Genomic DNA, 26370 nt, shown 5'->3' with positions numbered 1-26370 from the left:
CGGTCAGATTATCAAGTTAAAGCTAATATCGACTAAAATTAGAAAATTTCTCTGGTTGCAACGAAGTTTAAAAATCTTATGCAATAATAGAAAAGTAATAAAAAATAAAATCGTGCTTAGATATAATTCCAAACCTTTGAAATGTGTGAATTGAAATCTTCTATGAATAAGCGTTCTTTGTAATACTTTTATATCTCTGATAACGAATAACGCTCTCCGTAACGACATATTAAATTATAGTATTTACAGAAAAAAAATAAAAAATTTGTACAATATACAACGTGTTCAGATTTGATTAATTATGACAGATGTAATTCTGACAGCAAAATTAGAAAATTCCACGTCAGATGAGAATCGAATAAAGTACACAAAATAAAATTTATTTTTGAATAAATAATACAATTGATAAAGCATTATTTTTTATGTCATATAGAAACTGGTGTTACAGTGAATGCCGTCCATCCTGGTATAGTACGAACAGAAATAACGCGATATATGGGAATTTATCAAAACTTTTTAGGTAGATTGGCTGTAGATACTCTTTATTAAAACCAATAATACATTAAAGTATGACATTCGAAGAATATTGTATAAAATTTTCACGGAGAAATATTAAAAAATACGGCAATGGCAGTAATTATTCGGACGTGTCTCGGAAAAAAGTAGAATTGCTCATAACTTGGTGCTGCATCATCTGAAATCAAAAACTCAAAGTTCATTCGTTAGGTAACAGTTTTTCCCAGGTAACGCTGGGAGGGTTTTCCGAAATTTCAATTTTTCACTTTTTTGGAACACTTTGAAGGGAAAATTAGCCGCAAATTTTTCAATAAATTTTCGCAAAATCGGCTAATGACAATAAATCATTCTTTCAAGCAGAAGGAAAACGGGAACTATTAATGCTTTTGAATTATATAGCTACCTCTTGTCCTCTCCCTGAACCTACCTAGAAGGAGTTTACCACTCGTCATCGTAACCCTCCGCCAAATACCAACAATAAGAAGCTGTCCCTTGATGATAAAATATATTCAAAGCCAACGATATTTACAATATAATCATCGGAATAGCTCAAGCGACCGACAACTATATCGATCAAATATTTCTCTGCTGTACTTACTATATACTTAATACGACGATTGTGTAATTAATGCATAAGAAATAATAAGGCGATGGTAGATGTATCGTTCAATGTTTCAATATGTCGGAGACGAAAGGACGCCGGGGCCCCTCCGAACCTCCTAACATTGTAATCTAGAGTCTACTATAGCCGTAATGAAACAATCGCAGTTATCCAAGCAGATGGTAACTGTTCGGGATTCATGACGGTGAACTTTGGCTCGGGGCGACAGCCTGCCGCCCAACGTAGCCACGGTCAACGGGACGGGCGATCCGTCTAACAAAGGTGCGGACCGGTGTTATGACCCTCATTAAAGGGGCAAAAATAAATAAGAATCGCACTTTCCCCCAACTCTGTTGTCATTGTATATTCTCAGAAGCATTCTCGGACTTTCCGTAATTAAGAAGGTTTCGCATACCTGCTGCACAATACGTCTGTCCTTTAAACCGTGTTTCATATACCGAACAAATGAACAACTGCTTAGGCTTTACCAGCCTGTTAATAAGGGGGCCCCCTTAAGAGTCTTAACCCAGGCAATGGTGGCAAACATGAAGCGAAATGGCGTCTATATAAGCCCGACAACTAGCTCGGAGATCACATTCCCAATTCGACTATCGAACAGAACGTTTCAAAGTTCTTGACGCTTCGAAGTTCTTGACGTTTGAAAATTCTCGACGTTCGAAAGTTCTTGGTGTTTGGAAGCGCTTCGCGATTGAAAGCGTCCTTATACATCTTCACCACACTTGGAGCAGTAAGTATTTTATTTCCTTCAAATCGTTTCTTCCACTGGTTTTTCAAACAATTTGTTTGAAATTATTTATTTCCTTATTCATTATTTATTTATTTTTTATTTATCTATCTTAATTTTATTTTTCCAGATTCTTCTTCGCATTTGGAAGTACTTCGAGTTCGAAAGTTCTTCACGTTTGGAGGCGCTTCGCGATTGAAAGCGTCCTTATACATCTTCACCACACTTGGAGCAGTAAGTATTTTATTTCCTTCAAATCGTTTCTTCCACTGATTTTTCAAACAATTTGTTTGAAATTATTTATTTTATTTCCTTATTTATTATTTATTTATTTTTTATTTATCTATCTTAATTTTATTTTTCCAGATTCTTCTTCGCATTTGGAAGTACTTCGAGTTCGAAAGTTCTTCACGTTTGGAAGCGCTTCGCGATTGAAAGCGTCCTTATACATCTTCACCACACTTGGAGCAGTAAGTATTTTATTTCCTTCAAATCGTTTCTTCCACTGATTTTTCAAACAATTTGTTTGAAATTATTTATTTTATTTCTTTATTTACCTATCTTAATTTTATTTTTCCAGATCGTGCCTTATAACAAAACGATGGGAGAGTGCCCGCTTGGTTACAATAGCTTGCACATCAGAACACAATCTCCAGACAGTTTACCACCGAATTACGTTATGGTGAGCTTTATTTGCCCATGTGGTGAATTCATCTCGGAATTTGGCCTGCATCGCTACCTTTTATACCATCTGACGGGAAGGACGGGACGAAGATCAGGCAGCCCAGCAGCACGTCCATATCTCCAGTTGCTCACCAGGTTGCAAGCAGAAGCAATTCTGGGGCGTCGCAGGAATACGAATGAAGATGAACAAGAAGAAGAAGAAGAAGAAGAAGAAGAAGAATACTCTCCTGATCGCTAAACTAATTAGACTTGGGGACTACTTCATATGGGAACTACTACTTACTTTACTTGGGAACTGTAAATAGATGTTGTCTATAACAGGCTCATCACACATAAGTTGTATTGTACATTATAGTAAATAAACTTTATACTTCTACTTAAAAGATAGATTCTAAATTTTTCTTTATCCCTTCTATCCCTTCAATTCCAATTTATCATATAATAGGTTATAACTTCTGTCCAGTTTGTTAAAATTTCTTTAACAACTTCTGCGCTTCCTGTTTAGCATCTCGATCATCTTCGTTCTTTGCAGGATAATCAAGGGCCATTTTTAAATATTTCGTAGCTAGCTCTTTTTAATTTAATTTTAAGTAGGTTTTTCCCAACATTAATAAATTTTGACTATAGAAATTGGGATCAATTTCCTCTGCAGATTCAAAATATTTTAGAGCTTCCTCGAATGATGAAGATGGCGGTTCTCCAAATATTACAGATGCAATTTTTCTTTGATACCATGTTAAATCAGAAACTTGATAGCACCAAGTACCAAGCACGTACATAAGTGTTGGTTCTTTTGGATTTAGTTCCATTGCTCTCTGCGACATTAAACATATTCGATACAATTGCTTGACATTGTGTCAGGGAATGAAATATTTATAAGTATATATATATATTAATATATTATCATGAAATATACCAGCATATGTTTCTTAATATTATATGACTCTTTTATTTGTGCTTTTACTCCTTCATAAAGAGTCTTAGAATTAAGGAGAATCGATGCTCATTTGTGTGCAGCCCAATTATCCTCTTTTATCTCAAGTGCTTCAAGTATTAAATCATAAGCTTCGAAAATTAATTTCTTTCCATCCACTTCACTCACAATTTTAGACAATTTATACATTGCTCTACACAAACGCCATATAATTTCAATATCACCGCTATCCTATAAAAATATTCAATTTTATTATCTACATTTATAAGTGATATACATAATGTCATTACTTTATAATTTATTAGAAGGTCATGTATTTCCTGGTATTGTTCTTGCTCGTATAATGCATCGGCTTTTGCTATTAGAACTTCTTTTGTAGTTATGATTGCTTCGTTGTCACCTCTCTTTTTTGTAAGACCCCAAATACCCATAGCAGTGAACGACGATATGGTACATAATTTTGTTGTTAACATGTACTGATTGCTGCTCTAATAATGAAAACTAATTGAATAATTTTGTATAATATATTAAAATTTATGGATCATTAATATTAACATTACACTTACAATTTGCAAGCGGTCAGGTTATCAAGTTAAAGCTAATATCGACTAAAATTAGAAAATTTCTCTGGTTGCAACGAAGTTTAAAAATCTTATGCAATAATAGAAAAGTAATAAAAAATAAAATCGTGCTTAGATATAATTCCAAACCTTTGAAATGTGTGAATTGAAATCTTCTATGAATAAGCGTTCTTTGTAATACTTTTATATCTCTGATAACGAATAACGCTCTCCGTAACGACATATTAAATTATAGTATTTACAGAAAAAAAATAAAAAATTTGTACAATATACAACGTGTTCAGATTTGATTAATTATGACAGATGTAATTCTGACAGCAAAATTAGAAAATTCCACGTCAGATGAGAATCGAATAAAGTACGCAAACATTAACAGCATTGACAGATTCGATACTGAAAACTCGATATTTTCAATTCGATTTATCGTAAAGATGTTGTGTGCGCGCGTGTGTGTGTGTCTTCATCTATTTTCTGTTACTGTCTGATACGATCAAATACGATCAATTATATAAAATATAAAGTATAGAATTTTATATTTGCGATAAATACATTACACGTTTCTGAGTATTAAATTTCGCTCTTTATTTTGAATCATCCATATCCATGACTTGACATGTATTCGAAACAGAATCCGAATTAATTATGATGAATTATGATTAATTATGATTAAAATAATATAAATTAACAATGACAATAAACTAAGAAAAATTATAATATATAGAAATGGACTATTGCATTTTAATCAATATTATCAAAATCTATTGTATATTTGTTTCATGATTGAATTGTTACAAATTCAGTTATGCCGTTTACATTGTATATTACTTGAAGGAAAAAACAAATCGTACAATGTTTTACTAAATTATTGATAATTAATGCTATTGATTATTTCTAAAAAATTGCCGTTAATTATTGGTGCAGTTTTACTTATTTAGAAAAATGTTTGCGGCTGTTTCAAAACCTTATAAAATTAATGATCATTTTTTTAGACACGCCGTGACATAGTAGTAGAAAGTAGCAATAAATATGTTTATTGTAGACCATGTGATCTAGCATCTCAAAAAAGTATTAGGGATTTTGCAGAGCAATTTAAGAAAGATATATACCATATCCTATGTTAGAGTATGAAATGAAATGAAATAACATAGCTTTGTTATATGTATAAAGTGTTCATCTATTTTTGAATACTAAATTGGGAAGAAATTCTTCCTGAACTTATTATATCTAAATCAATAGATCTATAGCATAATTTGTATTATCTGTTTCCATTGTAGAACACAAGAAAAGAAAGCTTCACATTCTTATAAATAATGCAGGAGTAATAAGATGTCCTAAGATGTATACCCAAGAAGGAATTGAATTGCAATTTGGTGTGAATCATATAGGACACTTATTACTAACAAATTTATTGTTAGACACTTTAAAAGATTCTGCACCATCAAGGATTGTAAATGTTTCAAGTAGTGCACACAAGCGTGGCAAAATTAAATTCGACGATTTGAATAATGAGAAAACCTATGAGCCTGGCGAAGCATATGCACAGAGCAAATTAGCTAATATTTTATTTACAAAGGAATTGGCAAATAAATTGAAAGGTTTTGTCATTTTAACAGAAAATAAAATTTATTTTTGAATAAATAATACAATCGATAAAGCATTATTTTTTATGTCATATAGGAACTGGTGTTACAGTGAATGCCGTCCATCCTGGTATAGTACGAACAGAAATAACGCGATATATGGGAATTTATCAAAACTTTTTAGGTAGATTGGCTGTAGATACTCTTTATTAAAACCAATAGTACATTAAAGTATGACATTCGAAGAATATTGTATAAAATTTTCACGGAGAAATATTAAAAAATACGGCAATGGCAGTAATTATTCGGACGTGTCTCGGAAAAAAGTAGAATTGCTCATAACTTGGTGCTGCATCATCTGAAATCAAAAACTCAAAGTTCATTCGTTAGGTAACAGTTTTCCCCAGGTAACGCTGGGAGGGTTTTTCGAAATTTCAATTTTTCACTTTTTTGGAACACTTTGAAGGGAAAATTAGCCGCAAATTTTTCAACAAATTTTCGCAAAATCGGCTAATGACAATAAATCATTCTTTCAAGCAGAAGGAAAACGGGAACTATTAATGCTTTTGAATTATATAGCTACCTCTTGTCCTCTCCCTGAACCTACCTAGAAGGAGTTTACCACTCGTCATCGTAACCCTCCACCAAATACCAACAATAAGAAGCTGTCCCTTGATGATAAAATATATTCAAAGCCAACGATATTTACAATATAATCATCGGAATAGCTCAAGCGACCGACAACTATATCGATCAAATATTTCTCTGCTGTACTTACTATATACTTAATACGACGATTGTGTAATTAATGCATAAGAAATAATAAGGCGATGGTAGATGTATCGTTCAATGTTTCAATATGTCGGAGACGAAAGGACGCCGGGGCCCCTCCTAACCTCCTAACATTGTAATCTAGAGTCTACTATAGCCGTAATGAAACAATCGCAGTTATCCAAGCCGATGGTAACTGTTCGGGATTCATGACGGTGAACTTTGGCTCGGGGCGACAGCCTGCCGCCCAACGTAGCCACGGTCAACGGGACGGGCGATCCGTCTAACAAAGGTGCGGACCGGTGTTATGACCCTCATTAAAGGGGCAAAAATAAATAAGAATCGCACTTTCCCCCAACTCTGTTGTCATTGTATATTCTCAGAAGCATTCTCGGACTTTCCGTAATTAAGAAGGTTTCGCATACCTGCTGCACAATACGTCTGTCCTTTAAACCGTGTTTCATACACCAAACAAATGAACAACTGCTTAGGCTTTACCAGCCTGTTAATAAGGGGGCCCCCTTAAGAGACTTAACCCAGGCAATGGTGGCAAACATGAAGCGAAATGGCGTCTATATAAGCCCGACAACTAGCTCGGAGATCACATTCCCAATTCGACTATCGAACAGAACGTTTGAAAGTTCTTGACGCTTCGAAGTTCTTGACGTTTGAAAATTCTCGACGTTCGAAAGTTCTTGGTGTTTGGAAGCGCTTCGCGATTGAAAGCGTCCTTATACATCTTCACCACACTTGGAGCAGTAAGTATTTTATTTCCTTCAAATCGTTTCTTCCACTGATTTTTCAAACAATTTGTTTGAAATTATTTATTTTATTTCCTTATTTATTATTTATTTATTTTTTATTTATCTATCTTAATTTTATTTTTCCAGATTCTTCTTCGCATTTGGAAGTACTTCGAGTTCGAAAGTTCTTCACGTTTGGAGGCGCTTCGCGATTGAAAGCGTCCTTATACATCTTCACCACACTTGGAGCAGTAAGTATTTTATTTCCTTCAAATCGTTTCTTCCACTGATTTTTCAAACGATTTGTTTGAAATTATTTTATTTCCTTATTTATTATTTATTTATTTTTTATTTATCTATCTTAATTTTATTTTTCCAGATTCTTCTTCGCATTTGGAAGTACTTCGAGTTCGAAAGTTCTTCACGTTTGGAAGCGCTTCGCGATTGAAAGCGTCCTTATACATCTTCACCACACTTGGAGCAGTAAGTATTTTATTTCCTTCAAATCGTTTCTTCCACTGATTTTTCAAACAATTTGTTTGAAATTATTTATTTTATTTGTTTATTTACCTATCTTAATTTTATTTTTCCAGATCGTGCCTTATAACAAAACGATGGGAGAGTGCCCGCTTGGTTACAATAGCTTGCACATCAGAAGACAATCTCGTGACAATTTACCACAGAATTACGTTATGGTGAGCTTTATTTGCCCATGTGGTCAATTCATCTCGGAATTTGGCCTGCATCGCTACCTTTTATACCATCTGACGGGAAGGACGGGGCGAAGACCAGGCAACCCTCGAACACGTCCATATCTCCAGTTGCTCTCCAGCTTGCAAGCAGAAGCAATTCAGAGGTTTCCCAGGAATACGAATGAAGATGAACAAGAAGAAGAAGAAGAAGAAGAATACTCTCCTGATCGCTAAACTAATTAGACTTGGGGACTACTTTATATGGGAACTACTACTTACTTTACTTGGGAACTGTAAATATATGTTGTGTATAACAGGCTCATCACACATAAGTTGTATTATACATTATAGTAAATAAATTTTATACTTCTACTTAAAAGATAGATTCTAAATTTTTCTTTATCCCTTCTATCCCTTCAATTCCAATTTATCATATAATAGATTATAACTTCTGTCCAGTTTGTTAAAATTTCTTTAACAACTTCTGCGCTTCCTGTTTAGCATCTCGATCATCTTCGTTCTTTGCAGGATAATCAAGGGCCATTTTTAAATATTTCGTAGCTAGCTCTTTTTGATTTAATTTTAAGTAGGTTTTTCCCAACATTAATAAATTTTGACTATAGAAATTGGGATCAATTTCCTCTGCAGTTTCAAAATATTTTAGAGCTTCCTCGAATGATGAAGATGGCGGTTCTCCAAATATTACAGATGCAATTTTTCTTTGATACCATGTTAAATCAGCAACTTGATAGCACCAAGTACCAAGCATGTACATAAGTGTTGGTTCTTTTGGATTTAGTTCCATTGCTCTCTGCGACATTAAACATATTCGATACAATTGCTTGACATTGTGTTAGGGAATGAAATATTTATAAGTATATATATATATTAATATATTATCATGAAATATACCAGCATATGTTTCTTAATATTATATGACTCTTTTATTTGTGCTTTTACTCCTTCATAAAGAGTCTTAGAATTAAGGAGAATCGATGCTCATTTGTGTGCAGCCCAATTATCCTCTTTTATCTCAAGTGCTTCAAGTATTAAATCATAAGCTTCGAAAATTAATTTCTTTCCATCCACTTCACTCACAATTTTAGACAATTTATACATTGCTCTACACAAACGCCATATAATTTCAATATCACCGCTATCCTATAAAAATATTCAATTTTATTATCTACATTTATAAGTGATATACATAATGTCATTACTTTATAATTTATTAGAAGGTCATGTATTTCCTGGTATTGTTCTTGCTCGTATAATGCATCGGCTTTTGCTATTAGAACTTCTTTTGTAGTTATGATTGCTTCGTTGTCACCTCTCTTTTTTGTAAGACCCCAAATACCCATAGCAGTGAACGACGATATGGTACATAATTTTGTTGTTAACATGTACTGATTGCTGCTCTAATAATGAAAACTAATTGAATAATTTTGTATAATATATTAAAATTTATGGATCATTAATATTAACATTACACTTACAATTTGCAAGCGGTCAGGTTATCAAGTTAAAGCTAATATCGACTAAAATTAGAAAATTTCTCTGGTTGCAACGAAGTTTAAAAATCTTATGCAATAATAGAAAAGTAATAAAAAATAAAATCGTGCTTAGATATAATTCCAAACCTTTGAAATGTGTGAATTGAAATCTTCTATGAATAAGCGTTCTTTGTAATACTTTTATATCTCTGATAACGAATAACGCTCTCCGTAACGACATATTAAATTATAGTATTTACAGAAAAAAAATAAAAAATTTGTACAATATACAACGTGTTCAGATTTGATTAATTATGACAGATGTAATTCTGACAGCAAAATTAGAAAATTCCACGTCAGATGAGAATCGAATAAAGTACGCAAACATTAACAGCATTGACAGATTCGATACTGAAAACTCGATATTTTCAATTCGATTTATCGTAAAGATGTTGTGTGCGCGCGTGTGTGTGTGTCTTCATCTATTTTCTGTTACTGTCTGATACGATCAAATACGATCAATTATATAAAATATAAAGTATAGAATTTTGTATTTGCGATAAATACATTACACGTTTCTGAGTATTAAATTTCGCTCTTTATTTTGGATCATCCAATATCCATGACTTGACATGTATTCGAAACAGAATCCGAATTAATTATGATGAATTATGATTAATTATGATTAAAATAATATAAATTAACAATGACAATAAACTAAGAAAAATTATAATATATAGAAATGGACTATTGCATTTTAATCAATATTATCAAAATCTATTGTATATTTGTTTCATGATTGAATTGTTACAAATTCAGTTATGCCATTTACATTGAGATACACGTGCGTGTGTACATTGTATATTACTTGAAGGAAAAAACAAATCGTACAATGTTTTACTAAATTATTGATAATTAATGCTATTGATTATTTCTAAAAAATTGCCGTTAATTATTGGGGCAGTTTTATTTATTTAGAAAAATGTTTGCGGCTGTTTCAAAACCTTTTTATATATATTCAGCCGGTATAACCATCATTGGCGGAGGTTACATACTTAGGTAATGTCTCTATAGTTTGCAAAAAGATTATTCTTTTATACTACGTTTTTATTATAGAATAACATGATTGCTCATTCTTTGTTTATTCGTAAAATATAAATCAATATGTAAGTGATCCTATTTAAACGTGAAATTATATTTTACTTTACTTATTATTCATTTCTTTGTTTTGCAGAGATTATCTTAGTGGAGAATTATATGAGTATGATAAAAAATTAACTGACAAAGTAATTATTGTAACAGGAGCAAATACTGGAATTGGTAAAGAAATAGCTCGTGATTTAGCTAAACGAGAGGCTAAAGTTATAATGGCTTGTAGAGATATGGAAAAATGTGAAAATGTATTTTAAAACAATGATTTATATCATATTAAGAGTAATATTAAAATGTGAGATGTAAAATTAATGATCATTTTTTTAGACACGCCGTGACATAGTAGTAGAAAGTAGGAATAAATATGTTTATTGTAGACCATGTGATCTAGCATCTCAAAAAAGTATTAGGGATTTTGCAGAGCAATTTAAGAAAGGTATATACCATATCCTATGTTAGAGTATGAAATGAAATGAAATAACATAGCTTTGTTATATGTATAAAGTGTTCATCTATTTTTGAATACTAAATTGGGAAGAAATTCTTCCTGAACTTATTATATCTAAATCAATAGGTCTATAGCATAATTTGTATTATCTGTTTCCATTGTAGAACACAAGAAGCTTCATATTCTTATAAATAATGCAGGAGTAATGAGATGTCCTAAGATGTATACCCAAGAAGGAATTGAATTGCAATTTGGTGTGAATCATATAGGACACTTTTTACTAACAAATTTATTGTTAGACACTTTAAAAGATTCTGCACCATCAAGGATTGTAAATGTTTCAAGTAGTGCACACAAGCGTGGCAAAATTAAATTCGACGATTTGAATAATGAGAAAACCTATGAGCCTGGCGAAGCATATGCACAGAGCAAATTGGCTAATATTCTATTTACAAAGGAATTGGCAAATAAATTGAAAGGTTTTGTCATTTTAACAGAAAATAAAATTTATTTTTGAATAAATAATACAATCGATAAAGCATTATGTTTTATGTCATATAGGAACTGGTGTTACAGTGAATGCCGTCCATCCTGGTATAGTACGAACAGAAATAACGCGATATATGGGAATTTATCAAAACTTTTTAGGTAGATTGGCTGTAGATACACTTACGTGGTTATTTATGAAAACACCTATAAAGGGAGCGCAATCTGTTTTATTTGCTGCATTAGATCCGTCTTTGGATGATGTAACTGGAGAATATTTCATGTAAGTTTCAGTAAAATTTTAGCAAATTTGAATATAACAGACCCAATATATAATGCTATGTTAAAATATATTGTTACATATTCTTGTTATAGTAATAATAAAGTAGCAGAAGTTTCGAATGAAGCAAAAAATGATAGAGTTGTAAAATGGCTGTGGGCAGTCAGTGAAAAATGGGCTAAATTGGATTCTGTATAAATTAGTGTAAATACAAGAAATTTTGTTAAAATTAATACTGGTAAGATCGTTTTCTTTCATTCTCTAAGTGATGTCAAAAAAGTTATGACAATTACTTAATAGAAGTATTATTTATGCCACACAATTAATAAACGAAATCTCGATAGGATATTTTTTGTATTAATCCTGCTGCGGCCCTTGAGTTTATATACTTTAATCTCATTCTGATGTCAACAAACAAGAATACTTTTATGTATGAAATTAATACGAAAAATCGTATATCAATAGAAATTGTTTTATGTTTTTCTTAATCTTGAAACATCTCTTAGTAACAGAAAAACACACGGTTGGATCGAAAGCGACCGTTACTTTATCGATAGAGTAATAGCTTCGTCCATTGCCTCATGTATACGTTATCATCATTCATTAAATCAGACCAAATCAATCATTCATTTCTAAAGGTAGTTCAAAGCTTAGTGTGGTTTGTATTCTATCTTATGATCTTATCATTGACTAAGAATAGGGTAGCTGTAACTTGTCTGTGGTTTTATTCTATCGTGAAACGATAATGTTGGGAATGACACTGATATGGTAATAAGACTTCAGTGCCCCCTAGGTGTAAAACAGAAAACTACATTAGGTGATAGGTCTATTCCGTACCTTGTCTGTACTACATTCCATGCCCAAAATGTTCAAGTCGTTACACGATGGATGTATAACATCGAGGTTGCTTCGCAGTCTCTCCTCGTTCCTCGTTGATTTCCTTATTTTTGTTTACTTTTTAGTTGATTTAAAAATGTTATAGGTTTTTGTTTATTCCTTAGAAGTGGTGGAGTGTCGATATAGAGGTGACTTTTGCATCGAAAATGAAGAACGTAAGAGTCAAAGCGAGGTAATTGTTGCCTTACGTTTTGATGAACTTCAGTTAATTATACTTGTTGCTTCTGCTACTCGAAACAATATTGCACTTTTTATCTTTCCCTCTTTGGAATATCGTGCTGTATTTCCCATTGACTAAAAGATCCTTATTGACCGAGTGATTAAAACATTTCATCAATGTTATTTTCTAATTTCGAGAGTATTATTACATTTAACCTAGAAAAGTATTGATTTTTCTTCTCCACTTACTGTTCACAATAGGTGCCACGAATTTATTCATTCACGTGGGCTCAAACGTGAACCGTTTTATTTTTTTACAATGTTATATAGTTGTTTATATAATTTCATTCTAATAATATCTAGCTTTTTAAAACTTTTGAGATAAAATTGCGAGATTTAGTTTCTTTATCGTTAGTGTAATATTTATTTTCAGACAATGTTTGGAGAGATTTGGAGATCAAGGAGGATATTTTGACGTTGTGGTTAGACCAATGTTGCAACAGGGACACGAAGGAGAATTATGCGGATGGTTAAAAGAAATGAGTTTAATTAGGACTGTTTCTACCTGTCCACATCCTGATTGTAAAGGCAGGAGTTTAGCTTGGAATCAAGCAAGAATTGTAGATAAATATAGTTGGTCGTGTCCCAATTGTACAAGGAAACAGTCTATTAGAGAAAATTCTTTTTTTGTTGGAGTCAAATGTGACCTGAAAATGTGCCTTCAACTGATATTAGGATGGTGTCAAATGATACCTAGTGAACTTACTGCCAATTATCTAGGTAGGTCTTATTGAAACTGTATGCAGAGCACAAAGTTTTATATATAGTTTATTTTCAGAAATAAAGAAACACGTAGTTAAGAAAGTATATGAAAGATGTGATGAGGTTTCTGAAAATTATGTAGCAAGTCATCCAGAGGATTGGGTTCTAGGAGGTCAAAGTGCAATATTAGTTGTGGATGAATTTCCTAATGGTTACATGACTGAGAGTCCTTCTGATATAACTATTGCTAAGAAACGCAACAATAATTCTCATACCATATTGTGCATAGCAGAAATAAATACAATACCAACTAGAATGTGGCTTCACATGATTGAAGCATTTCCAGAGGTACTGCTCTTATCTGAATTTCTAAGAGATTGACATTGTATAATTGAATTCCTTTTTTCTTTGTAATATTATATTTCATTCTAGCCAGTAAAAGTAGACAAATCACAAGGTGATGTTGACAAATGCAAAATTGTTAATGAAGCTTTAAAAGAAATTGCTAAGCACAGTGCTCCTGGCAGCTATATTGTAGCGAATAATCGAGCTCGTTGTTGCAATTTTGAATCATTGCAAGAATTAGAACAGTATAAGGTAATTAGTGTAGAACATCTCCAAAAGTTTGACCCACCAGGGAAAAATAAACTTTTTAATAATTTAGGTATGTATATGTTATTTCTCTTTTTTTTTTTTTTTGTATTATTAAGTATTTCATTAGTAACATATTGAATGAAATGTTAAGAAACGATTTGGCAATGTGGCATCGAGATTTGTGAAGAAATTCAAGAAACAACACATACTCTAGGACAGCGTATAATAGCGAAGCATTTATGGAGGCAAAGATTTGGTACGTCTCCTTCTACCGCATTTCAATATATGCTTAATCATATTGCAGAATATTATCGTTTTGTGTAAACTGACTCGTTACAGTATTCCCGTTAACTTTTAGCGTATTTTTCTATAAAAAACAATGTCATATGCTAGTGAATAATTTCCTTTTTAACGGTATGATTTCGTAAAATAACACTCCAAAATGACTTAGAACATCGTAATCAATCGAATCAACGCCTTGCATCCTTCTAAATGCGCAAATTGCACAAATGGCCTTGCTAGAATTAAAAAAGAATATACATATATATTATAACAAATACCTTCGTAGAAGAGGATTTCACGACCTAATGTTTCACCGAAACACGCACTTTGTGTCTTCCAAATATCAAAACATTAATAATTTTTAAGCTTGAATATATATGATAATCGTTGATTAGTTAGAGTTAAAACATTATAAGAGATAATCTTGAATCTGTTAATGCACACTTGAAACATACTTTTCCCTTTGTATCTCCAATTTTTCTATGAATTTAGATCAACGAAATAGTTATTGAAAGACTGATGGTGATATTGATATTACTATAATATCAAAACTACTAATAAATGAAAACAAAATTAAAACATTTCGTTGAAATTTTCAATTATTATAGTGGTTTCAAATACTCAAAACAATTTGATAAGATTGATTGAGAGTGATTTTTTTGTTTATTTGATCATCAATATATGTATACACCAATATGTAAATTTTAACACGATTAAAACACTGGTAATGTTACCCCCACTCAAACCACTTCATAAAAAATGTAATTAACTTGAAAATGAAATATTTCATATACAGGTGCAATTAGTACCATATTTAAGTTAGAAATAGAGTTACAAATCCGCGAACAATTGTCGATTTATATTATGCTATATAACAGTTGTAACACTTAATGAAAAACTAGAGTTTTATCCAAAGTTTTACACCAGTATTATTCTGATTAATATAATCATTTTTATCTTAATGTAAGTTAAGAGTACGTTTATATTTTGTTCGAATTATGATCGATTTTCATAACTTTAGCAGATATCATTGATTCAGTGACACAGAGTTTAGCAATTATGTATCAATTTGTGATAAAATCAACTTTGTGATATGGAATTGTTAGTTTTATTCGTTTTTCAAATTATATCATTAAAAAAAAAATAGATTTTTGACAAGTTTTTCACGAACAATGTGATACTGACGTTACTTCGTGCGAAGGAAAATGATATATTAGAAGTTGAGAAGATAAGAATATTATTTTATAAGTTGATAGAATTTAACGCACTATGTACTATATGTATGATTAAGATCTTTATTCCTACGTGGTTCATAGTACCATTTTACAATCCTACATGGCGATATTAGAAAACAAAATTTTTTTGTTAAAAGCCTTAAAAAAAAATCAATATTTTTATAACGATTAATCATCTAGCAATATTGTTATAGTTGTAGGTGTTTTGTACCAAATTGTAATACACTGTGTAAGTTCAAAACTACATTTAAGTACCAAATAAAGCAATATTATTTCATATATCATGTCTATACTATGTTTAGGGCAAAAGAAAGTTCTGCGAATATTTTTATGTATATCTTTATTTATAACAAACAAGGATAAAAAGTAAAGTAGGTAACTAAAATATGTTTCAATAATCGTGTACACAAAATATATTTAATTAGATAAAAAATGTGTAAGAAGTAGCGCACTGCTCCGCATTATTTATTATTTACGAGATTCTATGAGATTGCTCTATAATTGTTCAATATATTTTTTTATTTATTTACGTCTGTTAATATAGAGTTAATAATTACAGATACAGCGCTTGTAATGGTATAGTTATAAAAATTCTTTGCTCATAATATCTCTGTAATCTTTTTGATCTTGTACCATTCTCCGAAATACTCGATATTTTTGAAGATGATACCTTAAAAAGAAGGAAGAATGATATGTATTATAACTTTAAAAGATTGAAGTAACTCTTTAATCTGATTTGCTTACTTGTAGCATTCGTTTTTAGGTTTAACAATGTTTGCAGATCCTCCCATTGTTTGTGTAGCATCATATACTGTATTGAAACTCCCAGCTGCATAAGATCCAAGAATCGCAGCTCCTATCAGTACTGATTCCTTTTCTATAGGACACAGTACAGGTAAACCTAATACATCCGCCTGTATTTGGATAAATAGTGGATTTTGGCTTAGACCACCGCAAACTAATAAAGTCTCTATTTTGTGGCCGGCAGCTTCTAACGTTTCCAAAATATACTTGGTACCATACTGTTAAAAAATATTGAATATTTAATTTTCTACATAAAAAAAAAGTATAGGCAGATGAAGTAACATACATATATACGTACCGTTAAAGCTTGTATCGTTGCCAAGTATAATAGTGCCAAGTTTTCATGATCAACGGATAGATTGAGTCCTGAAATCTGTGTGACATTCATTTAAAACATTTATCTCGAAAATTATACAGGTATTGTATTGGTAATAGGATATTTAATGTCATTACCATCCCTTTCAGAGCCGGATCAGCTAAAGGGGATCGATTCCCGTGAAAGTCAGGCCATATATGAATATCTTTTGTTAAGTATGAAACATTTTCCAAATTCTTTTGATCAGCTATCGTTTGCAATAATTCAGACAAATATTCCTGTATGTGTCTAAAAAATTACATAACAAACAATAACAGAGTTTACGAATATATCGAATTTATTTTAACTTACTTATTGCCACCTAAGCTTTTCAAAATCCCTGGCGTTGCGGGATGGGTATCAATTATATGGTCGAGCAATTTTCCAGTTGCACTTTGCCCTCCTTCACTCAACCACATTCCTGGAACCATGGCACTGAAATATGGCCCCCAGACGCCACTAACAAAAAGTTTCTTCTCATTAACTATCATATGGCAAGTTGATGTGCCACAAATTAATGCTGCAAATCAAAGGGATTAACTAAAAAAATTGGAACGTACAAGCAACGAATAAAAGTAATATATAGTGGGAAAATTTAGGCATACCTAATCTACTTTGTAATTTAGGGGATACACCGGGTACATGACAGCCTATCATACCGAGCCCTCCAGCATGTGCATCAATAAGGGATGTTCCCACAGCTGTTCGTTTTAGGAGTCCCAATTCAGAAGCAGCCTTTGTCGACAATCCTTGGTCAACCCGATGGCCCGGAGTCCTCACATCATTACCTTCGTATTAATATTTCTCTTTGTTAAAATAAAGTAATACTTTCATATTATCTGTCTGAACATAAAAGAGATTTGTTAACTTGTTAACTAAAAAACTATATGATTCAAACGAAATAATTTTCGTTCAACATAATCGATTTGAGTTTACCTATATAGAGATAATTTCAATTATTATGTAGAACCATTAATGATACCTATTTTCCTCCAATTATCTTTCTTAAGATCTTTTAAGTGAATTTGTTCAAAGAATTCTTCAACCCATTTATTGTTACCATCAGGACCAGCGCTGTAGTTCCACTTGCATACTAAAGAGCATAGAGATCTAAAATCGGATTAGAAAGTTGTAAATAGAATATTCGTGTGTTTGTACTAGCATACAATAATATTGCTACCTTGATTCAGAACCTGTAGCCTTCCAGGTTAAGAAATCAGGCAGATCAAATAGCAGTGCTGCGCGGTTCCAAGATGAAGGTAGATTATTTTTGAGCCATAACATTTTGGGTGTTTGCATCTCTAACGATACTTTCCCACCTACATACTGAAGCATCTCGTGATTTTGTTCATTTATAAAATCAGCTTCTTTCTGTGCTCTATGGTCCATCCATAATATAACATTCTGTTTATCTTCACCTGTAATAAAGATTCCATTAGCAAACAAACATTTCATGCAGTTGAAAGGAGAATTGCAATTCATTTGCGAATTTACCTGTTGGACTAACTGTGACTGGTGATCCTGTTTTGTCAATTGCTACCAATGAACAAGTAGCAGCAAAGCCAATACCCCGTACATATTCTGCAGAGATATCAGCTACAACTGACTACAAAAAATAATAAATAAATGATGTATAGGTATTTGAATTTATTATAAACAATATAGATTAGTTCTGCTGAAGTTAGTACCTTTACTACATGGCAGACTGCACTCCAAATATTATCAGATGACTGTTCATAAAAATTAGGAGCAGGGTGGAAAATTTCAAGTGGGCATGTCGTCATTTTCAGTATCTTTCCTGTAGAAGACACTAGAGCAGCTCGAGCACTTCCTGTTCCTACATCAACACCCACATAGTAATCCATGTCTATATTCCTTGGAACCAGCACGTAAATTTTGTACCTTTCACTAAGAGAATCCAACTGAATGCTCTACTTCAGCTAGAATCATTATGAGTTGCAAATAAGAGTACATAACCATTATCAGTGAAGCTTTAGCGTAATCACAGGCTTATTTTTTAATCTTACATGACCCTGAGATAACTCCTGTAATAATAAGAAATAGTGAAGCAGTAGCAATATAAATAATAACTTATTATTATATGCTTCTCTCTTCTAGTTTATTCTAGATTAAATACGAAGAACGAAAAGCGATTTATCAAAGAAGTTATTTTTCATTAAATAAGCAATATAGAATTAAATTGCAAAAATATAAGGCAAAATGTATATACTGTATCAAAAAGTTAGATCTAAAAAAATAATGTTGTAAACGGAGTACAATAATATTACGTAAATACGATGACATAGTATGCATAAACTCGTATATGGAAACATGTGTGCATAAAAAATTCTACGTGTATTATCTTGTTTAATTGCACTACCTCGTACCATAGTCTATTTTTTTCAAACATTTCATGCAGAGTTCCATTAAAGTCTCCGATAATTAATTAGAGGAGAAAATGTTATTCATTGAAAAGACAACAATGAATTCGAAATAAGGAATGAAAGATTACATTATTAGAAAAAATGATTAGAAATATGGCACACATTGAACGCACGTGTGCAACTGTGTTTGACAGTGACCTAGCATTACCTTATTGAGTAATCAACTGCAGCGCACGTGGTAATATTTCGGATGTTATAATTTTGTGAAGACGTGCAATTTATCAGTATTTTGTTGTTAAATGGCGTAAATTTACTAATTGTTCATATTTCTACTACGGAATCTCTTGCTAAGTGTTGTTTTCTGGAGCAATTGATACTTTAGAGTATTGCATATAACCTAAAACCATGGTTCGCTTTAAAAACAGGTAATAAAATATTCTACATTTGTTTATTTATTTTGATAATTCAGCAATAGAATTTCTATGTTTTTTTTATTATAAACTATTATTATGTCTATTTATTCATTATATATTTTTATTACATACTTTATTACAATCTATGTTTTCACGAATGTGCAATTTGTGTAATTAATTCTACATATATTCGTAGATACATAATATTTGAAATAACTGTTGGTGATAAATCTAACAAGCCTCTACAATTAAAAACTACGATTTTGCATAATGCTATTCAACAAAAAGTACAACAGTTGTACGGTGATTTTGGAGTTGCAGCGATAAAAGCTGGTTTTAGTGGTAATATAAAATCTTTGTACTTAAACTGATAGAAGTTGAAAGCAGATCGAATTTGGAATAGATGTACGATAAACGATTTTATAAAATTTTCTTTCTAGCAAAGTATTGCAATATACATACAAAAATTGCATTAGTGAAAACTAGACATGGCCCGCACAAATTTTTACTGAAGGCTATCCCAATCATAAATGACATAGCAGGACGTTTAGTATCAGTAAAAATACTTTACGTGGGTGCAACATTGAAACATTGTTTCCTCTTTATCAAAGTAAGTAAAATTGTTAAATCATACAGAATCAGAATTACAAAATACGTGCTCCAAAATTGAGTAGACGAATTGAAACTTGTTTTTTAGAGATATCAACAACAAAAGCTGGAAAAAGTATGGAATACTCTTAAAACCGAAACAGAACGGAAAAATATGGAGAACGCTTTAATGACGCTAACTCCAGCCATGAAAGACTGTACATGAAATAAACTTTCGCAAAATAAAAGTATTTATATTTATAAATAGGTGTACAAATTGAACATGGAATAATCTCTTGAATATTTTTAATTCTCGTGTATACATAAGTCTACTAGCGCGGTTAAATAGTATGATTAGTTTCCTATTATAATCGATTTCAAACGCGTATGTTAATTCGTGTTTTGCATTTCCACCTGTTCCGCCGTTCCGCCGTTCAGTGATAAGGCGCGCGAATATTTTAAAGTTTCAACCACCTATTCGCCGCTCGTTCCACCGTTCCGCCGTGTCCTAACCGTGAGGTTACCAGTCGATGAAGGGTGCGCGAAGGGGTCGTTGCTGATCGTCGCTAGTTGTCGCTGGCTGTTGCTGGAGTGTCGATCGCTTTCCTGTTCCACGGGTAAAGTGACGGTGGCTCGTATGAATATAGCTGGCAGTCGATCCGCGGAGGTGCTCTCAAAGTGGTGCGTTGGTCGCGTATAGTAGAACTAGTAGGCCAGTATGAACCAGCAGAAGCTGTAAATCGTTTCGCTAAGTTACTTCGCGAATCGCACATACAATAATTTTCAACGAACGAAAGAAACAAAAGAAACGTACACACGCTGCATTTTCTCTTATTACGATTCTATTGTACAATTGTTCGGTTTGTTCAGAGTTGAACGTTCGTCGACAGTGCAATTCGCGAAACGAGAGATCAAACCGGCACGGCTCGACGTTAACCGGCCTCGTCGATTCGTAAATAAATCGAAATAAATGTGCTACGTATCGAGATCGAAGAAACGTCAACAGGGACAACGGCACCTCCTCTCATCTTTGGACGAGGATCAAACATTTCCGTGGTCGAGGTAAGGAAAGAGGCAGTGCCCTTCTTGTATAGGTTATCGATTTCGTTACCGCGCTGTTCAAGGGGATGCACTCGGAATATATTTGATACGAATCCGTCCGGTTCTCGTTCTCTTCTCTTTTGTTTGCATTTTAACTGGCTATCGGATCTTGTTGGAGGAATTCACCACTTGGTTGAATGGAACGATCGATTCGTACGATCAGTGGCGTCGTCGCACCCTTTAAGGATAGACTTTATTTGTTCGCGAATAGAATAAGCAATAAGATATATGGAATATATAAACAACGGTCAAAGGAATTATTTTGATTTAAGCAGGATTGAGCGATGTCCGTGATAACGATCTAAACACGCATAAACTTTTTTTTCGAAACGAACGACTATCAGAAAAGAATAAATATTCTTGAGTATCTATATGAAACCCTTTTGCGAATAATTAATATTACAATCATAAAAAAGTAATCTCTAATCTTAACATTAGACCTGATATTAAAATCGACGACTAACGCGTACAGAATTTCTATCAAAAGAAACAAAATGGCAGGTATTTGAAAATTCAGCTTCTATACATATACAGTAGACAAAAAATCATTATACTCAAATAAGTTTTCTATGAAAAATTGCAAATTGGTTATTTTGAAAAGATTGCAAAAAAGAAAAATTAGCGAGGTGGACAAAGCTAGAAATTTGAAATGGAAGTTTGGCGACGAAACAGAAATAGCAAACATCTAACTAATTGCTTGATTCCCCGAGTATTTTATTTGGAAATCGTTTACGAGCGTTGCGCAGTCCTCTCGGAAGCTGTACGAGCAGATGTCATTCCCGCTCTTAAGCATACGTAGTTGGCCGGGATCTAGACCTTTTTTTTCCATTTCGTGCGTGTTCCCCGGATTACAATACGCTCTGTCAGAAATAATATCGCGGTTATGCTGTCGACCAGGAGTCTGATCTTTTTTATCGCCAATGTAATAACGTAGCGAATCTGCTTTATGGCAAAACCATGATTTCGCAGATTTTCACTTTTTGAGTAAAGTATACCGAATGTCTTTTTCTCTTTTATTCTTGACTATATACGCGACATACCAAACGTTGTAGTATCGCGATCATTATTACATTCTAAGCCTAATTCATCAACTTCCGAATTATCTGATTATTTTATATTCAATCGCAAATATCTATAATATGTCGAATCGCATATTCGTGATATTGAGATAAGACGAACAATGTACAGCTGTCTACGAAAGTCTTCGTACATGTTATAAAAAATGGAACTTTTTATTACAATAAAATGTTAAAGAATTTTATCGACAAAATTGCTGCATTCTATGCCGTGACGACTTAGAACAGTTTTATTATTGCTTCGTTTCGATCGATTATTGTATCAAATTTTATTTTAATAAAAATGGTAATTCTATAAGTACTAACACTCTTGCGGTCCTTATATCCTATATAACTATGCAACAATCGAGGATCTTTTTACGTTTCGCCTATTGTCAGAGAAAGGTCCTTCACCCGTTTAGTTCTGATGTTTGAAGAAGTTATCGATTTGTCAGTTAACCCGTGTCTACTACACGCCCACGTTTCACCGACTACGGTAATGCCTTCCGTCTTGTCGATTTATCCGCTTTTAACCCGTTGTAGTTGAGTAGCGGTAGACGAGCGACAGGGTCATCTGGCTCGAACCGAATTGCCTGAATACAATTTTTAGCACAATTTTCTTATTTTTTACTTCCCAACTTTGGATACGTGTTTTCATACGTAAAAATAGCCATTCTGTAGGATTAGATTCATTAATTAATGTATTTAATATTTTATTTTATTTACTAGTTCTACTCGCTCTATTAACGAGAAACAGATTGTAAATATCCGATAACAATAAAAATATATTTTGTTTTAGACTAAGCAAGATTACGTTCTTAAGTACGATATTTTCATATAATTTCTAATATCTAGATTATTCCGTAGCTAGGAACGTGCATAATAGATAATTACGGTAGAATGATCTATTTCATAAAAGATTGAAACGCACGTGACCCGCGGGCACGAATAATTTTATGATCTCTATGGAGGTTATTCGTTAGGCTAAGTTTACATAGTAGGATGTGCTGCTCTGTGAAAAGGGTAGATAAGCTGGTGTAATCGTCAGCGATAACGTCCTCTGGAACGGCTTAATATAACGGCTGGTGCTTTTCGTTGGAACGAACACGGAAACGAAACATTAAAACCGGATGTACAATGTTTTTTCGTGTCTTTCGATGCCATTGGGCAATTGCAAAGCATAGAGAAAAATGAAAACGTTTTCCTACATTTCTGAAAATTTTACTTACCGATTTGACAATACCGAATATTTGACAATTTAAAATTCCCGCCAATTCGTTTGAAATAAGAATGCGGTTAGACGGTCGTGAACGTAGAATATTTAATACGGTCGATGTTTTTTCGCCATTTATTACATAAACTCTGGGGTCTGTTGCAACGTATCGCAAGTAGGGCATAAGGATGACCATTACGTAATCCTCATGAAAGCGAAGTTATTTGCAGATTATATCGTTTATTTTGACGCCGGTTTGAGGTCGTCGAATACAACGAAACATACCTTGCCTTCAGTCAACCATTCTTTACCTTTAATTATTCTACGTTTTAGAGTGATCGTTTACGCCTTAGGCGAACGTTGAAAACAACGTATACAAGGTGCTCCAGAAATTCGGAACATAGTCGCGTAATTGAAATATTAATATTTTCTCTCGTAAAGGAATTATTATCGGGATAGTCTCGAGTATGTATCAATAATTTTGTTAATGGTAATTATTTGTTTCTTTAACGCTTGTAACTTGACGTTTGTCTTAAAAAAATTAGTTTCACGCGTGCGAAAGAATGGCTTTCATGATAATTTATTTGAAGAGCGTATATCATTCACAGTGGTGAGCAAGTGGAACAGAAATAAGACGAAATAGGAAAAAATACGTAAGGTAAAAAGTACGTAAGGAAATTACTTTCCACTTTCAACGACGCGAGGCTCCATTGCTTTCGACGGCGGACCAATTCTATTACGTAAATCAATTAAATCGCCTCCTCTTACAAGTCCTTGTACAGTTTTATCTCTTTTTTTCCCGCTTTTTTCTATTATTTCGGCGATTCTTTAAAGAACACGACACACTTTCTATAGCATCGTTACAGCATTACGGAAAGATCCTCCTTTTCGTATCGATATTATCTAGATAATTTTCTATACACGTTGTGTTTGATATCTCCCACATTTTTCTACTTTTAAATAACGCAATTTTCCAATATTTTTTCTTTAACATATCCTTCATCGTCGTTTCCAGTATTTAGAATACACTTTTTATTCGCGATACGATCTCGTAATCTTCTCTCAGATTGATATTTCCAAAATTCTCCATACTCGAAACGGTCCAACGCATTTTATTTCCAGCGCGATATACGATAATTTATTTAATTTTTGCGTCTTTCACTCTGGGCGCGTTTCTCTTTCACGATTAAACTAATTCCTTTGTACGTATCGAGAGAATAAAACGGTCGGGTCGTCAGAAAAAGAGCGCGAAAATCAAATTGAATCATGGCACGCTGAGGAAACTTAGGAACGACTCGAAGGCTCGCGGAGCCGGAGTAAAAGGAGCTCGCGGTAAAAGTGGAACTTTCTTTCCTTCTTTCCTTCTTTCTTTGCCTCGGCCGGCCACGCCGCTTATAAACGATACTTGTTTAATGTTTACGCCAGACGGGAATATTTACGATACGACGCGACAGTGCGCGCCTGCTAAAGAAACTGGCTCTTCCCTTCTTTTAGTCACTGTGCGAGCGTTTCCTCGACAGACAGATAAACCCTTTTACGCACGATGAATCTTTTAATCCGCACGCGACGCGATGTCTTGATACTAATTGCTGATCGGAATACGTAATCAGTTTTTCACGTGTGATTTATGTTAACGTTATACCCTCGTGACTTTGCGTTTCGTGGAAGCAATTGTATGATTTCAATTTCGTAATGGTTCGCGACTTGTTCTCCGATCGTGCGAGAATCAGTTATTACGCGATTTATTCCAAGTTGCTTTAGTTGAATCGTTCGAACAGCGATCGACAGTTCTATTGGATTTTTGATAAGTCGAGAGGCAATTTAGTATAGAATTTGAAGATATTCGAAGATATTCGTAGATTAATCGTCACTGAAACGCTTTTTAAATTCTCGCGTGATAAAATGCGAAGCGAAATATTCGCAAATATTTCCAACGTTTGCAATCTGAACGATTCCCAGGTCTGCCGTGTTCCGTGTCGCCGTGCGTTTCTCTACCCCATGTGTCAGGGAGGTCGCAAACTTTCAATCCGAACGTTCAGAATGAATCGCGACCAGCGAGTTTGGCAAACGGTCTATGGCATAAATAATCGTGCTACACGATGAAACTCCTCTTGCCAAATATAACGCGTTAGCCATATCGTACGCCATTGTCTCGAATCCCATCTTCTACTACGAAGAAGAATAACGAAAAACCATCACTTGTTTCGAATTTAAGAAGAGACGGATGGCGACGAAGAAAATGTAAAAAAGATATCAAGCGTTACGATAGTTTCCTAATAAATTAAATAATAAAAAAATATCTAGTCGAGTGAGAGAACTATTTGAAAAATAAATGGATTCGATAAATTACCGTGAAATTGGACCTAGAAAATATCGCGAATTCGACGATTAAGGCTTAGGTTTTAAAGACAAGAAGGTTGAGCCGTAACTCGACTTTATGTTTCTTTTCTATCGAACTTTATTAAATAACACAAGCTTATAAGCACAGTTTACGCGACTGATGTGAGAGATGTTGACCAATGAGAATTTCGAGGTGTTCTCGTATTATTACGGAGAAAAGATCGGTGTGGATGTGCCCTTTGAATTAACAACGCGGATTCGTTGTTCACACTTTTCGTTAGGAAATTTTTTCGCGATGCCAATCGTTTATAACTTAAATACGTTAATAAATAAAGATAGGAGCAGGAAGCCTTCTACCAACGTGGCTCGTAGGCGACATTGTTCATGGGGAAAGCCAGCTTTCCCTTCAGGTAAATACGCGCTTTTCGACCGTAATTTGAACGTATAATAAACCTAAGGACTGTTCCAAGGACCATCCATAA

General features: G+C 33.3%; 6 protein-coding genes and 2 pseudogenes across 8 annotated transcripts in view; 5 read left to right on the top strand and 3 right to left on the bottom strand.

Moving 5' to 3' along the window:
• Positions 1–2886: 2886 nt before the first annotated feature.
• On the bottom strand, positions 2887–4029 carry LOC117232551 (annotated as a pseudogene).
• Positions 4030–4357: 328 nt separating this feature from the next.
• LOC117232483 (retinol dehydrogenase 13-like) lies at positions 4358–5892 on the top strand. The gene is made up of 4 exons (XM_033491843.1): positions 4358–4366; positions 5051–5126; positions 5336–5656; positions 5739–5892. The coding sequence occupies exons 1-4, from the start codon at positions 4358–4360 to the stop codon at positions 5852–5854; spliced, it is 522 nt and encodes a 173-aa protein (XP_033347734.1). The 3' UTR covers positions 5855–5892.
• A 2266-nt stretch (positions 5893–8158) lies between these two features.
• Positions 8159–9313, bottom strand: LOC117232550 (annotated as a pseudogene).
• A 783-nt stretch (positions 9314–10096) lies between these two features.
• On the top strand, positions 10097–11939 carry LOC117232548 (retinol dehydrogenase 13-like). Its single transcript, XM_033491979.1, has 6 exons — positions 10097–10399; positions 10575–10740; positions 10820–10928; positions 11105–11419; positions 11502–11709; positions 11802–11939. The coding sequence occupies exons 1-6, from the start codon at positions 10323–10325 to the stop codon at positions 11902–11904; spliced, it is 978 nt and encodes a 325-aa protein (XP_033347870.1). The 5' UTR covers positions 10097–10322; the 3' UTR covers positions 11905–11939.
• Positions 11862–15544, top strand: LOC117232546. 2 transcript variants are annotated; one of them, XM_033491978.1, is made up of 5 exons: positions 11862–11944; positions 13196–13542; positions 13601–13872; positions 13957–14188; positions 14270–15544. In XM_033491978.1, the coding sequence occupies exons 2-5, from the start codon at positions 13254–13256 to the stop codon at positions 14440–14442; spliced, it is 966 nt and encodes a 321-aa protein (XP_033347869.1). In that variant the 5' UTR covers positions 11862–11944; positions 13196–13253; the 3' UTR covers positions 14443–15544. The 2 variants fall into 2 exon arrangements, with proteins under 2 accessions (XP_033347869.1, XP_033347868.1); XM_033491977.1 differs by lacking the exon at positions 11862–11944 and adding an exon at positions 12562–12775.
• Positions 15545–15958: 414 nt separating this feature from the next.
• On the bottom strand, positions 15959–19376 carry LOC117232543 (FGGY carbohydrate kinase domain-containing protein). 2 transcript variants are annotated; one of them, XM_033491972.1, is made up of 11 exons: positions 19182–19376; positions 18483–18839; positions 18289–18400; positions 17975–18212; positions 17777–17904; positions 17400–17582; positions 17107–17314; positions 16893–17043; positions 16738–16812; positions 16380–16657; positions 15959–16305 (listed from the first exon to the last, which is right to left on the bottom strand). In XM_033491972.1, exons 2-11 carry the CDS (start codon positions 18657–18659, stop codon positions 16218–16220), a joined length of 1638 nt encoding a protein of 545 aa, XP_033347863.1. In that variant the 5' UTR covers positions 18660–18839; positions 19182–19376; the 3' UTR covers positions 15959–16217. The 2 variants fall into 2 exon arrangements, with proteins under 2 accessions (XP_033347863.1, XP_033347864.1); XM_033491973.1 differs by lacking the exon at positions 19182–19376 and adding an exon at positions 19083–19161.
• A 52-nt stretch (positions 19377–19428) lies between these two features.
• LOC117232555 (ribonuclease P/MRP protein subunit POP5) lies at positions 19429–20461 on the top strand. The gene is made up of 4 exons (XM_033491985.1): positions 19429–19603; positions 19788–19933; positions 20032–20201; positions 20289–20461. The coding sequence occupies exons 1-4, from the start codon at positions 19584–19586 to the stop codon at positions 20403–20405; spliced, it is 453 nt and encodes a 150-aa protein (XP_033347876.1). The 5' UTR covers positions 19429–19583; the 3' UTR covers positions 20406–20461.
• Positions 20462–20680: 219 nt separating this feature from the next.
• LOC117232540 overlaps positions 20681–26370 on the top strand; it is a 33755-nt gene continuing 28065 nt past the window's right edge. Inside the window, exons 1-2 of the mRNA XM_033491966.1 lie at positions 20681–20914; positions 21050–21241. The gene's annotated coding sequence lies outside the window, so the exon portion shown is untranslated. The remainder of the gene's footprint in view (positions 20915–21049; positions 21242–26370) is intronic.

The sequence above is a fragment of the Bombus vosnesenskii genome, unplaced genomic scaffold, assembly GCF_011952255.1.
Source record: "Bombus vosnesenskii isolate JDL3184/JDL3185 unplaced genomic scaffold, Bvos_JDL3184-5_v1.1 scf7180000013289, whole genome shotgun sequence".
In the NCBI taxonomy this organism is placed as follows: Eukaryota; Metazoa; Arthropoda; class Insecta; order Hymenoptera; family Apidae; genus Bombus; species Bombus vosnesenskii.
Note: the sequence above shows the minus strand (reverse complement) of the source record. Positions and strands in the feature narration are given on the sequence as shown.

What these genes read in the sequence shown, in the direction of transcription:
- LOC117232483 (XM_033491843.1), top strand. An exon ending in TGATCTAGCATCTCAAAAAA is followed by an intron (nt 5,127 to 5,335) that starts GTATTAGGGATT and finishes TTTCCATTGTAG; the next exon opens with AACACAAGAAAAGAAAGCTT. An exon ending in ATTGGCAAATAAATTGAAAG is followed by an intron (nt 5,657 to 5,738) that starts GTTTTGTCATTT and finishes TATGTCATATAG; the next exon opens with GAACTGGTGTTACAGTGAAT.
- LOC117232548 (XM_033491979.1), top strand. Translation starts at nt 10,323, where the DNA reads ATGTTTGCGGCTGTTTCAAAACCTTTTTATATATATTCAGCCGGTATA. An exon ending in GGCGGAGGTTACATACTTAG is followed by an intron (nt 10,400 to 10,574) that starts GTAATGTCTCTA and finishes TTTGTTTTGCAG; the next exon opens with AGATTATCTTAGTGGAGAAT. An exon ending in ATATGGAAAAATGTGAAAAT is followed by an intron (nt 10,741 to 10,819) that starts GTATTTTAAAAC and finishes TCATTTTTTTAG; the next exon opens with ACACGCCGTGACATAGTAGT.
- LOC117232546 (XM_033491977.1), top strand. Translation starts at nt 12,750, where the DNA reads ATGAAGAACGTAAGAGTCAAAGCGAG. An exon ending in AACGTAAGAGTCAAAGCGAG is followed by an intron (nt 12,776 to 13,195) that starts GTAATTGTTGCC and finishes ATTTATTTTCAG; the next exon opens with ACAATGTTTGGAGAGATTTG. An exon ending in TAAACTTTTTAATAATTTAG is followed by an intron (nt 14,189 to 14,269) that starts GTATGTATATGT and finishes TGAAATGTTAAG; the next exon opens with AAACGATTTGGCAATGTGGC.
- LOC117232543 (XM_033491972.1), bottom strand. Translation starts at nt 18,659, where the DNA reads ATGGATTACTATGTGGGTGTTGATGTAGGAACAGGAAGTGCTCGAGCT. An exon ending in CAGTCTGCCATGTAGTAAAG is followed by an intron (nt 18,401 to 18,482) that starts GTACTAACTTCA and finishes TATTTTTTGTAG; the next exon opens with TCAGTTGTAGCTGATATCTC. An exon ending in AGATAATTGGAGGAAAATAG is followed by an intron (nt 17,583 to 17,776) that starts GTATCATTAATG and finishes ATTAATACGAAG; the next exon opens with GTAATGATGTGAGGACTCCG.
- LOC117232555 (XM_033491985.1), top strand. Translation starts at nt 19,584, where the DNA reads ATGGTTCGCTTTAAAAACAG. An exon ending in GATAAAAGCTGGTTTTAGTG is followed by an intron (nt 19,934 to 20,031) that starts GTAATATAAAAT and finishes TTTTCTTTCTAG; the next exon opens with CAAAGTATTGCAATATACAT. An exon ending in ATTGTTTCCTCTTTATCAAA is followed by an intron (nt 20,202 to 20,288) that starts GTAAGTAAAATT and finishes CTTGTTTTTTAG; the next exon opens with AGATATCAACAACAAAAGCT.